Below are 14,162 nucleotides of genomic sequence, written 5' to 3' on the forward strand. Positions count from 1 at the left end.
CAGACAGCAGTTACAGTATGTGTGGAGAACAGGCCATACAAGGGGGTTTACTACTGTGACACAGAGATTCTTGACAGAGAAAGAGAGAGTGAGAGGTGTAGGGGAGGGGGCAGGAGATGGAGAGAGAGACTCTGTCTATCTGTCTATACCTCCTCCCTCTCCTCAGAGAGAGAGAGAGAGATGCATGCACACTTGTGTACGTACACACGCATTGCATGCATGCATGCACACACACACACACGCACGCACGCACGCACGCACGCGCACGCATGCATGCACGCACATGCACACACACACACACACACACACACACACACACACACACACACACACACACACACACACACACACACACACACACACACACACGTGCAGGCACACGCACACACACACACACACACACACACACACACACACACACACACACACACACACACACACACACACACACACACACACACACACACACACACACACACACACACACACATTGTACACACACACACACACACACACACACACACACACACACACACACACACACACACACACACAAACAGAGGGGGTATAGCACTGTATAAGGAGGGACAGATCAGTGTTACGCCTCCTCTCCCCCTCTCTCTCTCTCTCTCTCTCTCTCTCTCTCTCTCTCTCTCTCTCTCTCTCTCTCTCTCTCTCTCTCTGTCCTGTCGTTGTAGCTTTACAGAGAGCAGTGAACAGTGTAGTCTGGGCATCCGTGGAACCAGACCAGACAGACAGAACAATACTGTGTTGCTTTGAATAAGAAGCTGTTCTATGCTGCTGCTGCTGCTGTGTCGGATATATACAGTTCACATCAGCTATCCAGGAGTTGTTGGGACATAAACGCATTTTGAGTCTGGATTTGGAAAACTATTTAATTTGATTACATTTTTTACCCTTTCTCTTGGATCAATATCGCAGCAGCGCTCTTCTCTCCCGTGTCAGAATGCAGGTGGGACAGAGATGGTCGTGTTGGAGACAGCTGCAGGCTTCTTTTTTCAGACTCCTGTGTCTTATTCCCACAGGGTTCCCCGTGCGGAGCGTGGACATGCAGCGAGCCACGGATAACATCACCATCCGACAGGGAGACACAGCCGTCATCAGGTAGGACTGTTAGCCTTGTCTCTTTATCACACTGCCTGCCTCCTCGGTACCAACTTTACTCTGTTCTCCTCAGCATGCATCCATCCTCTGTCCTTCACACACAGATATGCTTCCACAATGAATAGTACATAATATACAATGATGATGGACAATGATGGAGAATATAGTTTGGTGCCTTCAGGAAGGAGATAATAGGTGTTCCAGCATACAATAAGGGCAGACTAAAGAGGTCCTTTGTCCATCGGTCGACTTTGGTGCTTAATCAGGAGTTTGGTCATACTATATATCATATATCGTATCATGAATAGAAAAGGCTGAACACATTTGTTTTTGTACATGAGGATTGGAGGTAGTTGTAAAAAAGAAAGTGGATGAATGTTGTGACTGATAAGGATGCATTGGTATTGCTTGCTGAATGAATACTTCCAAGTTCATCCCACTGAACGAATCACACCGATTTAGCTTGTGGAGGAAGGTTCACCGTGTCTGTACGACAGAAAAGGGGGCTAATAAAGTCACACAGTGTCCGAGATGCAATATGGATTAATGGATGAAAGAGCATCTTTATACAGCTCATATAGGCTGAAATATATTCTGCTCTAGGCAACCAATTTAAAAAATAATCTATTTTATGGTAATTACAATGATTCAGTCTATTAATGAGATAGAACTGATTAATGAGTCGAATCAGTTCTATCTATGTGTAAGGGGGGAAAATGCTTTAATCTTATTGTTTAGAGACAATGCAAGCTGTCAACTGTTAACCCCAAGATCTTTGCTTTTAATTTGAGACCTACAGTAGTGGTCCCTAACCTGATGTTGAGAAACATAAAAAGAATAACACAAAACGGCGTGAGACAATGCAAGCTGTCAACTGTTACGGTGATGCTACCATACAGGCATCAAAAAGGGCCTGAGCCCCTGCCCGTTTATCCGTCTGTAAATAGTGCCCTCTCCAGACCATAAATGCAGTTTTTACTATGGTGAAAGAAATGAAAATGCCCTCTTTCATTGCCATACCTGAAGGCAGTCCAACTTTTCCTGAACTTGAATACAGGATCTTATGTTGAAAGAATTGTGTAGAAATCTCTCTGTGTAGAAATCCATGCCGTACACCACTCTCCAGACTCCAGGCCTGTGCTTGTGATGATGGTGATAACATGCAGAGAGGATTTAGATGTGGATTTGCATAGTGCAGGATACTGCAATGACTGTGATGGTGTGTATTTGTTTCTGCATAGTGCAACACCATCACAGTCATTACAGTATCCTGCACTGTGTTTACTATGCTATTAATATAGTTATTTGTAGTTAATGCTGGAATACACTCTGTAACAGGTCTGTACTGTTATGCTCTTGTTCATTCCTGATGGAGTTTGTGTGACTGATTGTTGTTTACTCATTTGATGCCTAACTATTGTGTTGCTCTTAGCCAATACTCTTTTTTTTAACTCTTTCTCTGTCATGTGTCATGTCTATATTCCACCCGATAGCGACAACATCCTCTACTATCTGCCCAAACACCACCTACCTGTAAACTAAAGGAACCAAAATACTGTAAATGTTAAACTTTTGATTGATAGATAGATACCTTTATCCCGAGGGGGAAAATCAGTTGCCCAGAGGCAGCACAGCAGTATAAGGTTAATTACAAAGTTACAGAGAAGTATGAAAAAGATAAAAGAAGAACAAGAACAGAGTACAGTAAAGCGCAAGGTACAACAAGAAAGGGAACGAATGATATATATATATATATATATATATATATATATATATATATATACGGATCATGTTCCAGTATTCAGACTTTATGGATTCTGACCTCAGTAGTTTTTTGTGGTTTTGTGATTTTTCCCTGCAGGGTCAATGTCACCTCTAAACCCCCACATCTTTGCTTTTAATTTGAGACCTAGTAGTCCCCAAAGCTGGTGTTGAGAAACAGCATTATACGCACACACGCACGCACGCACGCACGCGCGCGCACGCACGCACGCACGCACGCACGCACGCACGCACGCACGCACGCACGCACGCACGCACGCACGCACGCACACACACACACACACACACACACACACACACACACACACACACACACACACACACACACACACACACAAAGAAAATGCAGTGTCCCTTATAAGTAATCATGTGGACAGGCTTAGTAAGTGTTAATCCCTCTGTGTCTTCAGCTGAGTGGAGGGTCAGGAGGTTAATCTGGATGTGTTATAGCAATCGTCCAGTGGTGGAAAACAACTAAGTACATTTACTGTACTTACTTATGTAGGCTACACTTATGAGGTGTTTGTACTTTACTAAAGTATTTCCAGTTTTCAGTACTTTAACTTCTACTCCACTACATCTCAGATGCAAATATTGTATTTTTACTCCACTACAATAATATGAAAACTTTAGTTAATAGTTACTTTGTAGGTTTTGATTATACCATATACATTAAGCCACATTTCGGCCATTTGAAAATAGCCGATCTACAAGCTCACAATGCGTCACGATGCGACGCAATTTTTTATCTCTGCCACCGTTGGCCCTATCAATGCCAAACTTTGCACACACACTCCTTGGATGGCAAATCACAACCTCCGCCCCTGATTTCTCACATGGCCCTCTTGTAGCGCCACCATCAGGCGGATTTTTGCAAAACACATTTTTGGACACTGCTCCTACAGATTTTGGCCTAAAATCACGCAAAGCGGTACACAGCATCTCTAAAGTCATGTCATCAACACGGATCTGTCCCATTTCCCATATTCCCTCGTGATTGGCTACGACTGCCTTCTAAAGATTTTGTATGCGACGTGGCGGTCGCTTAGGGAGTCTGGTAAAATACCACCTCTTTCAGTGTGTAACACTCCTTCGTCTCTTTGACTGAAATCCCTCTTACTCTGTGTAATCAGCTTTTAAGTTTTGAGTCAAATTCATGTCATCATAATATATGATGTCAGTTATGTCCATATACAGTACTTTGGTCACTGCTTGTTATGCAAAGGGTCAAACTCTTTTTTCTGCTATACCACCAAAATGTGGAAAGCCTTACCGAAGGCCACAAAGGAGTGTGGATCACTAGCATCCTTTAAAATTGCCCTGAAAAACCACTTACAGGCAGCAGCCGTTCGCAACTGGTAAAAAAGAATCTAGCCCAACCCTACCCTCCCCTGCCCCTTCTTTGTATATACTGTTTGTTTTGACTTACTGTCTTCTATTTTGTTTTTCTTTACATATCTACTGCATAGTACTGTGTTCTATTTGTCTGTCATTCAATGTTATATGAGATACTTCAATGGTTTCCAGTGGAAATAAGCTTAGTCTTTTCATGGATCTCCTTTTAGTAGACCTTGTACCAGTGAACTGTACCGTCATGAAACTGTACCTTTTCCTATGCAAACTTCTAATAAAGTCTTCAATCAATCAATCAATCAATCAAAAAATGCAATTTAGGCATTTAGCAGAAGCTCTTAATCCAGAGCGATTTTCTGGCATTATGAAACGTGAAGTCAACTCGGTGCGTGTGTTCTGACCTTTTGCATGACCTTTACATGACCTTAATGTTTAATTTGGGCACTTTTTACAGCAATTGTCCATACCACAACCTCAGAACCTGCAGTCCAGTTTCCAAGTGTTATATTGTCTGCATCTGAGGAGGAGTCCAGGAGAAGGACCATTAGCTGTCCTGTGTCCTGTCTGTGCTTATAGTGACATTTGTCCCAGAACACCAGAAAGAACATCAATCATGGCGTATTAAGTCTAGTTTCGTCGCCCAAACGGACGTGTTTCATATACAAAAGATTTGGGTCGCTGAGAAAATGCCCCACATTTATGAGAGGCTCCTCAGGACTTTGCCTTGTTTTTGATAGAAAGGATAAAGAAGTCAAGCCTATAACGATAGGAAAAGAGTTCCTTTGCCACAATAGTTTACTTTTTAATTGCTTTTTCCCCCTGTGTTCTCGTTGCGTGGCGGCCTCGAGCGTGAGTGTTGCCATGTGGGGATTTAAGCACTGGAAATTGACAATTGGTTATTAAAGCATTAATGTGCGATTGCTCTCCTCTGGGCCAATTATCTGAGCTTTGACAATATCCTCTTTCTGCCTTATCATTTTCAGTTTATTCGTGGCTTTGTGATTTGCCCTGCAGGGTCCATGTCACAGCCAGACCCCCAGATCTTTGTTTTTAATTTGAGTCTGAGAGAGCAGGCGTGTGTGTGAATGCTGCCAGAGGCTCAGACAGTAGACAAGAGGTGAAATTAGACGAATCTAAACTGCCTAAAGGATCGCTGGTGCACTTGTTTTAATTTGTCTTCATTATTAAGTCTTTTATTGAGCTCTGATGATCTGATCTGTCTGAAAGTATACTGCAGTGTAATATTGCAGCGGTTCCACTAGAGCAGGGGTCTTCAACGTTTTCAGGCCAAGGACCCCTTAGTTGAGGGAGAGATGAAGCAGGGACCCCCACAACCTTCTCATAGATTCCATATAGTTACATTTTTTGACAGCACGATCATCAGTGTTTTTTGGATTCATGTCAATTTGTGTTTTCAGATATTTAACCACTTGAAACGCCAATTAATAAACTTACCGTAATAAACTTGACCTTTCACTCTCTACTTAGTGTGCTCTTTTTCCCCTCTGCACCAAACCTCTTTGCTGAAAATAGCCGATCTACAAGCTCACAACGCCTCGCTGCTATTTATGTGCTGCTATTAATGTGCTGTTTGTATGGAGAGTAACTAATGTGTGAATTAGTAGAGTGGCAGATACCTCCTCCTTGTGTATGTGTGTGTATTTCTGTATGTATTGTTTTGTATTTCCTTTTCTCTGTTTGTCTTTCTGTTGTGGTTTATTCGAAAAATAAATAAAAGGCCACTTCTCTTGAATTCCACTCAGAGTGCAGACAGAGGCGGTTTTCTTGGTCAAAGGTGACACTGACATGGTGCCTAATGCTTAAGGCATCGCTCAGCAACTTACTGCGGCCTTGGAGAAGGATCAGCACCATGTAATGACGAGGATGGCAGCAGGGTTGACGTGGGGCCACTTATTCTTCATACTCTCAAGGATCTACAGAATTACCATTGTGCTGAGGATTATTATTATTATATATAGGGTAATGCTACTGTGTGGCTGTGTGGTTATCAGCCGTGTGTGTGTGTGTGTGTGTGTGTGTGTGTGTGTGTGTGTGTGTGTGTGTGTGTGTGTGTGTGTGTGTGTGTGTGTGTGTGTGTGTGTGTGTGTGTGTGTGTGTGTGTTGTGTCAGCACAATGCAGTCCACCCTTGCATTAACCCATTAAGGACTGGAACGCATCGGTGTCGCGTTAGACTTGAAACATTATTTTATGCTTAAGAAATAGCAGATGTACAAGCTCACAGTGCACCACTGAATGCCGTGCTGCAAGCTTGAAGCTCTGCTATTATTGAAACAAATTTGCACGTCAAAGACTCCCAAAATTATAGGTATTTGGCCGCGGACCCCCATCTCAAAATATGTTGTTCCAGGGACCCCCAGCAAATATCTGAGTTACAAAGGTTTGCTTTGAAAATGATATATTCAAAGATTTGCAAACATTTTCAAGCTTTTTAAAAAAAAATTGCAGATCTACGAGCTCGCAACGCAGCACTCGGTGCCGCGCTGTGAGCTTGTAGATCTGCTATTATTATTTTTTTATAGCTAAAGCATAAAATAAGTGGTTAAAATCTAGAGTGACACGGATGCGATGCGATGCCGCTCTGAATGCATTAACATTCTGGCCTCTTGAATCGCTCTAATAGGATGTTTCCAAGGTTCTGGGTAAAGTGGGGGTGACGTCTTCACTGCTGCCTTCCTCCTGGAAGAAGAGCTGCTCTTTCAATAAGAACCCAGGATGGGTTTGGTAGTGATTGGATGCTTGTGTGAGCAGCTGAGCTCACACCAGTGCATGGAAATATGGACCAACATTACTGATATCGTCCTTGTAATGCATGAGGAGACGACTGCCTGTTGGTTTTCAATTAGTTTATTTAATATTTGAATTTGACATTTTACTTCATAGCATAGCATCCATCATTTGCATTCATAAAAATAGTAGTGTTAACATGGAGTTTGATAACCTGACTACCGCCAGATAGGTGGCAGCAGTGCGTACAGTGGGTACGCACTGCTGCCACCTATCTGGCGGTAGTCAGGTTAGGAGTTTGATGGGTTGGTATGGGGGGGGGGGGGGGGGGGGTGCATGTCTGATCAAATACTGAATCAAACGACAAAAAGCCTACACACGACATCACATCATGTTGTGAGCTTGTAGATCTGCCAAAGCACACTAAAGGGGCTTATGTGGTGAGTGCATGTTTTGTATTAATAATCAGAATCTACAATAATACTAAAAACTACCATATTTGTGTAACTTGTGTAAATGTACTATAGTTGCGTTCCAACACTGGGCATGAGTCAGTGGTTCAGTAAAGCCAGTGTTTATACAGATTAGAGTCCTAGACAGTGATGTAATCCAACTCATTGCTTGAACCTCCTGTCCCTCTGATGCATGATGTATGACATCACACAGTGACCTTAAACACAGCTGTATGTGGAGAACAGTGTTTAGTTAACCACCCGCCCACGAATAGTAAGAGTTTTTGAGCAGAGGATTGGATGAATTGAGTACAAAGTACCCATATTGAAACAAGCCATAGTAGTGCTTTCTTGGGTTTAAATCCTTTTAGCAGACCTTGTATTGAACAGTACTCAACTGTTTTTCTTTCTTTTTTCCCCCCCTGCAAACTCCTAATTTTGTAAAGTATTTAATCAATCAATCAATCAATCAATCAATCAATCAATCAATCAATCAACCAACACCTTGGATATAATAGCCAGAGTATGTCTTACTAAGTACACAGTGTGTTTATTTACACACGCAATGTGCAAACCAATAAACCATTAATGTGTTCAAACACTGTATCATCTGCGTCATTAGCACAAATAGAAGAGAGAAGGTGACTAATAGCATCGAGGTTCCATGCAGTACTACAACTACATGACCAAAAAGTCAGTGGACACTCCTTCCAATTAGCATGTCTAATTAGTGTTACTAATTAGCACCATTTGTTCAGTGAATGGAAACCGTTAGAACTGTCCTGCACACAGCCCTGTCATCCACCATATCACTAACCTCTGGAATTAATCGGAAACAGCAAATGGAAGCCAGGTTTAATCTCACCAGCATTTGTGACCTCACTATTGCTCTAGTGCTGAATGGAAGCAAATTACACTAAATGTTCCAATTAGTGAGGAAATAAACCTTCCATAATTACAGTTGAGAATGTAGAAAGAGGAGGCCCTCTCCTTATCAATGCCTGTGCTTTGCTTCCATTTACAGTAGCCAGTGATTCTTAAGCCTTTTCATTTTAAGTTTGATATACGATTTATGTCTCTCTGACCCCAAATGCATTGTAAAATCCCCAGTGTTCATTGAAGTCACACCTACATAAGAGTCCATTTGGTTCCACTCTCAGAATTAAAGACCCATAAGAGTCCATTTGGTTCCACTCTCAGAGTTAAAGACCCATAAGAGTCCATTTGGTTCCACTCTCAGAATTAAAGACCCATAAGAGTCCATTTGGTTCCACTCTCAGAGTTAAAGACCCATAAGGGTCCATTTGGTTAAAGACTACGGCTGGGACTTTAAGTTAGTAATTGCGATGAATGAATTACAGAAAATTAACGCGATTAAAAAAATAGTTTTAGTATTTCGGGCATACCGATCATAGCGATGCACCAACCAAGAAGAAACAACAAACGCAAAGGGAGAAGTAGCCGATCAGAGTGCTTTGCTTGGCCCACTGGATGCGAAATTCAGATTTAAAAAAACTCACTCGTTCATTCACTCGTACAACAAAATGTGTTTTACTTGGAAAAAAAATGCTTCTCAGGGCAAATATCGGTGTGCGATTAAAATGTGATTAATTAATCACAGAGCCTGTAATTAATTAGATTAAAAATGTTAATCGGTTAATTTGGTTCCACTCTCATTCAAAGACCCCCGGTGGTCCCCAGACCCCACATTCAGAACCAGTGACTCAAGCCACCCATGAAATGTGTCATGACATTTAGAGATGATTTGTTTTTATGTTAAAATTGCACTTAAATTTCCACTCACACAGGCATTAGAATTTCTTAAATTTAGATAACATGTAATTTGACTGAAATATAAACCACGGTTAGCATAATAACGTCAATTATGTCTGAAAAGATGATGCTTTTAGATGTAAAAGGTATATTGAAGTGATGAATTCCATCGCACAAAATAGCTTTGAAAGCTGGAGTAGACAGCCAATCATCAAAACACAGCCTGGAGAGTCCATAAAAAAACAACTATTTTGTTTCTAAATCACACCCACATACATTTGATGTTGGCATGCTTATTACTGTCTGTCTGGAGTATTTGATGTTCAAAAACCTGTTCATGTCAGTACAGTGATGGTCTGATCTTTGAAGTTATAATGATCAAACCATGAGTGATTTTCATAATCAAGAACCACTATGACAAAGCCAAGATTGTTAGATTTATTAGTCCACTAAATGTACAGTTGATTTGTATTTTGGTGGGCCGTGATGGCTTCGTAATGGCAGATTTTACACTTGGTTGCATGCTGAAAATAGCCGAACTACAGACTCACAACTTGTGAGCTCAAGTACTGCAGATCATCTATTTTCAGAGCACAACACCAGAGCGCAAGTATAAAATGTCTTTTAGTTCTACTGGATCTCGTCTCCACTAGTCCCTCCCTAACATTTGTCTAGTTTGCTGACAAAATTTTCAGTATATTTAGCCTAGTCTTAGTCATCGTTGCTTAGTTTTTATTTAGTTTTCATCAGTGAAAGAAGGAAGTCGACAAACATTTTTCGCCATAGCTTTAGTGGACGAAATCACACTGATGTGGAGTCAGAGAGACAGTGTACAATGTGTTCATTAAACCAACACTGCTATCGAGTCAGAGAGACAGTGGAGACAGGGAAATCTCGCTCTTTCGAACGACCGCCAGTTCGACAAAGGAGCGTCGGGAGGGTTAGCGACTCACCCCACGGAGGTTAGGTTTAGGGTAAGGGTTAGAGTTGGGTGTCGAACAGATGACATGTAGTAACAGCGAAGCTATCCCAGTGGAGACAGTGTACATTGTGTTCTCCAGCTGTGGGAAGAAACAGAAATCAGAGGATTGTTGGAACAGTTCACACCTGAAAACAAAAGACACACAACAACCTGAGGGGTGTGTTCCCACACATGCATACTGTACAGCTCCTGATGCGCATGCAACGTTAACTGTGAGCTGAAGCAGAAGTTGAGCTGTGCAGGCATTATGCAAATGTGGCTCGGTCACTGCTTCTCTTGTGCTGTGCAGTGTGTGTGTGTGTGTGGCTGCCGTGGTAATGATGTGTCTGTGAACGAGTAACAAAGTTATGTGGTAATTGGTGTGTGTGTGTGTGTGTGTGTGTGTGTGTGTGTGTGTGTGTGTGTGTGTGTGTGTGTGTGTGTGTGTGTGTGTGTGTGTGAGCAGGGGCGTCACAAGCTATATGCGAGCTTGTAGATCTGCAATTTTTGAAAAGTTGTGAAAATGTGTGCAAATCTTTGAATATATGTAAGCGAACATTTGGAACTCAAATTTTGCTTCTGGGGGGTCCCTGGAACTAAATATTTTGAGATGGGGGTCCGTGGCCAAATACATATAATCTTGGGGGTCCTTGACATGAACAAGTTGACAACTGACATGGAAACATACGTTTCTTGCACACATTTTTTCAAAAATAGCAGATCTACAAGCTCGCGGCGCGGCACTCGGTGCCGCGCTGTGAGCTTGTGTATCTGCTATTTTTCAATAGTTAATATTCATGGGCGGCCCGCAGTGAATAGTTGTACCCAGGGCCCAGAATTTGGTGTGACACCCCTGTGTGTGTGTGTGTGTGTGTGTGTGTGTGTGTGTGTGTGTGTGTGTGTGTGTGTGTGTGTGTGTGTGTGTGTGTGTGTGTGCGCGTGTGCGTGTGTGTGTGTGTGTGTGCGTGCGTGCGTGCGTGCGTGTGCGTAGCCAAGAGCTACAGGTAAGGCATTGGCAAAATTCTGTTCAGTGTCTGTGATAATTGGCAGCCGCCATACTGTACCGTATATGGAGGACGTTCCCTCCAGGGAATGGGATCATAATGGTTTATCACATCTTATCTCCCAGAAGGAGGAATGGAAATGTGTGCATGCTGTTGCCTGCATGGGGGTTCGTGCACCCCATTTTAACAAAGCAAGGAATAGGATGAGACATGCTGCTGTTAAATGTTATCACAACTCTCATCACGCTGCTGAAAGAGAGTGTTGTTGCTGCATGAGAGAAGAGAGAGAGAGAGAGAGTCAGAATGAGAGAGAAGTGAAGTGTTTGAAAAAAGTGAAAATGTGCAGTGGGCTGCAGGATGTGCATCTGTTTCTATCTGTTTCTATTCAGTAACAGTTGTGCTAGTCAAAATTCTTACTTCATTTGGTTTAAAGCTTTACAGAGCAGCATCTTCACATACATGTGTCAGTGTTTTATCGTTTCCCATTTTCTCTCGAGTACCCCCTGTAGTACCTCTGCGTACTCCTAGGGGTACACATATCCCCATTTGAGAAACACTGCCTTAAATGGAGGTTAAACCCACCTAAACCTGTGTGTGTGTCTTGTGTTGTGTGTGTGCGTGCGTGCATGCAGACAAGATACCAAAGAATTGGGTGAAACGTCTTAATCTAAGTCATAAGACCTGGTGCTTAATGACAGTCAAAATAGGGCCCGATGCCTCATCTCCTCCCTCCATGACACAGCGCCAATGTTTCTCCATCTGTCCGTCAGTCCGTCTGTCCATCTCTCCGTCCATATGTCCCTGTGTCTCAGGAGAGCTGGATGATGGTGATGTGTCCTAGCGGTGTGGAAGACTTTATTAAAACTGACTCTGCGGTTCTTAGAGCAGATGTTGGCACTTGGCAGAGCATGGACCCTCATTAGTTATTTAAATCACCATGTCCTGGGATCGTTTATATGAGCCTCTAAATGAATTTGATATGCAGGATTGTTTAGTTTTCAACCAGTGCTCCCCCAGCTAAATGATGGAGACTTGGTAACCAAATGGACCCTTATAGATCCTTTTACACTCTCAAGAGTTACATTATTGTTAAACAGCTGCATTACTTAATTTCTAAACAATTAGAGAATGTAGAAGAGTTCTTATTTTGATCAACGTTTGCCTTCAGCATAGAATTGTGGACAAAATATTCGAAGTTTTGTGTCTGAGAGGCTGAATCTCATCAAATGGTGGTCCATGTCTCAAATACTGAATAAATAATGGACCTTGAAAAAGGTTGAAAACCACTGCACTAAATGGATGTGATTCACAGAGGAGGAAGAGGAGCACAACACAGAAATACAGAAATGTTGTTGCTGAGGCATCCAGGCCATGGAGACACTGTCCGTGGAAACTCTGACAGTTCAACTCAATGTTGTTGTTTATAGATAGTTCAGCACCTTTAGAAATGATGCAGAATTCATGAGGACCCGTCCAGGTTACATGCTGGCTGTGACTGTAGCTATAGTACACTGTGTATAAACATCATACCGGTATGTCCTGGATGTGTGTGTTGTATATTACAGCCTTTTCAAGGGGATGTGTGTTTATATTTATAAAATCATGAATATAACACATAGAGCAGCTAAAACACACACATGTCAATGTGATGATGATGATGATGATGATGATGATGATGATGTACAACTAGATGTGGCAAGGGGAAAATGAGCCTTAAGCTTCATAGACGCATTTCCAGTCAACGTCACACCGATAAGAACCAGTATGCGCGCGCAGGTCGGTGCCAAAAGAACCGACCACTCATAAGATGCTGTTTTCTCCCAGTGTGGAGGAAGGATGCTCAGGATTTTTACTGTGATTTCTCGCTCTTGAAATAGATAATCCTTGGTTTCTGTTCAAGCGCTCCTCATCACGGCACCAGCTGCAGATCAAGCCTAATTTATACTCTGTCCTGCGACGGTGTTGTGTGCAGAGAACAGCAGAGAATATCAGACCTCCAAGCTCACAACTGTCGCATCTGCGACGCCATGAAATTTAAGTCTGGGACTCTCCAAAATCCCCCAAATATCTGTCATCTGTCTGGCACTAAATGTGAAGGAGTAGAATCATCCTGCTCTGTTTCCTAACCATCCCCACATTACATCACACCAGGCAGCCTGTCTGCTGTGTGCACCAGTGGAGTTTGGCTCCCCAATTATAGCATCCTGGCTCCATCCTCCAGCTTGCATTATGCTCTCTCTCCCATGCGATAACATGCAATCCAGTTGTCATGTGATAACAATTGGCTGCTTATGTCTGTATGGAAATCACAGCTCCAATTAGACTAAATGGTGAGCGGCTGCCGTTCGTCAACACCGTCCTCCCAGCAGCAGAGTGCTTTTTGGGGACTGCTGCCAGCTCAGTATGTCTTCATTCATTCAGTGCCGTCACTTGACCTGCACTGCATCTCCTTTGATGTTTTTTCTTTTTTTTTTACCACGCCATGCCAATAAAATTCCACACAGGAGAAATGATGGAAGCCATTTCTGATGACAAGCACTCCCCCTGTCAAGGACAGATCAATCTGTCTGAAGCAGGTTTGGCTCCCAGATGGACACATATCAAGGAGAATGTCAGTAGTTGCGTTTCCATAAAGCTTTTTTCAAAATAGGAAGTGAATTTTCTGAAATTCGAAAAAAGAAACAGCAAATTTAGCCTATTTCCAATCATCCACTGTTGAAATGCGATTCTTGGGAGACCTCTGCGTCTGGAAGGTGGTCGATCTGCAAGCTCACAACGTGTTGCGGATGCGAGGTGCTGTGAGCTTGTAGATCGTCCACTTTTGGCATGCAACACAGTGTGTGGACGAAGTGTTAGCCAGGATTTACTTGGGTGATTTGACAGACGAGGCTTGCATTGCACAGTGCACACAACAGTGCCGTAAAATAAACATCCGATGCAAGGTACAGTAGTAGGGAACACCAACA

The 14,162-nt window shown here is 42.6% G+C and overlaps 1 protein-coding gene across 1 annotated transcript in view; it reads left to right on the forward strand.

The window, feature by feature from the left end:
- Positions 1-967: 967 nt before the first annotated feature.
- Positions 968-14,162, forward strand: part of LOC308290651 (limbic system-associated membrane protein-like) — a gene marked incomplete at both ends in the record, with an annotated part of 69,786 nt that continues 56,591 nt past the window's right edge. Inside the window, one exon of the mRNA XM_080732562.1 lies at positions 968-1,125. Within this exon, the coding sequence (XP_080588688.1) occupies positions 968-1,125 (158 nt within the window). The remainder of the gene's footprint in view (positions 1,126-14,162) is intronic.

The sequence above is a fragment of the Nannobrachium achirus genome (genome assembly GCF_963921795.1).
Source record: "Nannobrachium achirus genome assembly, chromosome: 9".
Lineage (NCBI taxonomy): Eukaryota > Metazoa > Chordata > Actinopteri > Myctophiformes > Myctophidae > Nannobrachium > Nannobrachium achirus.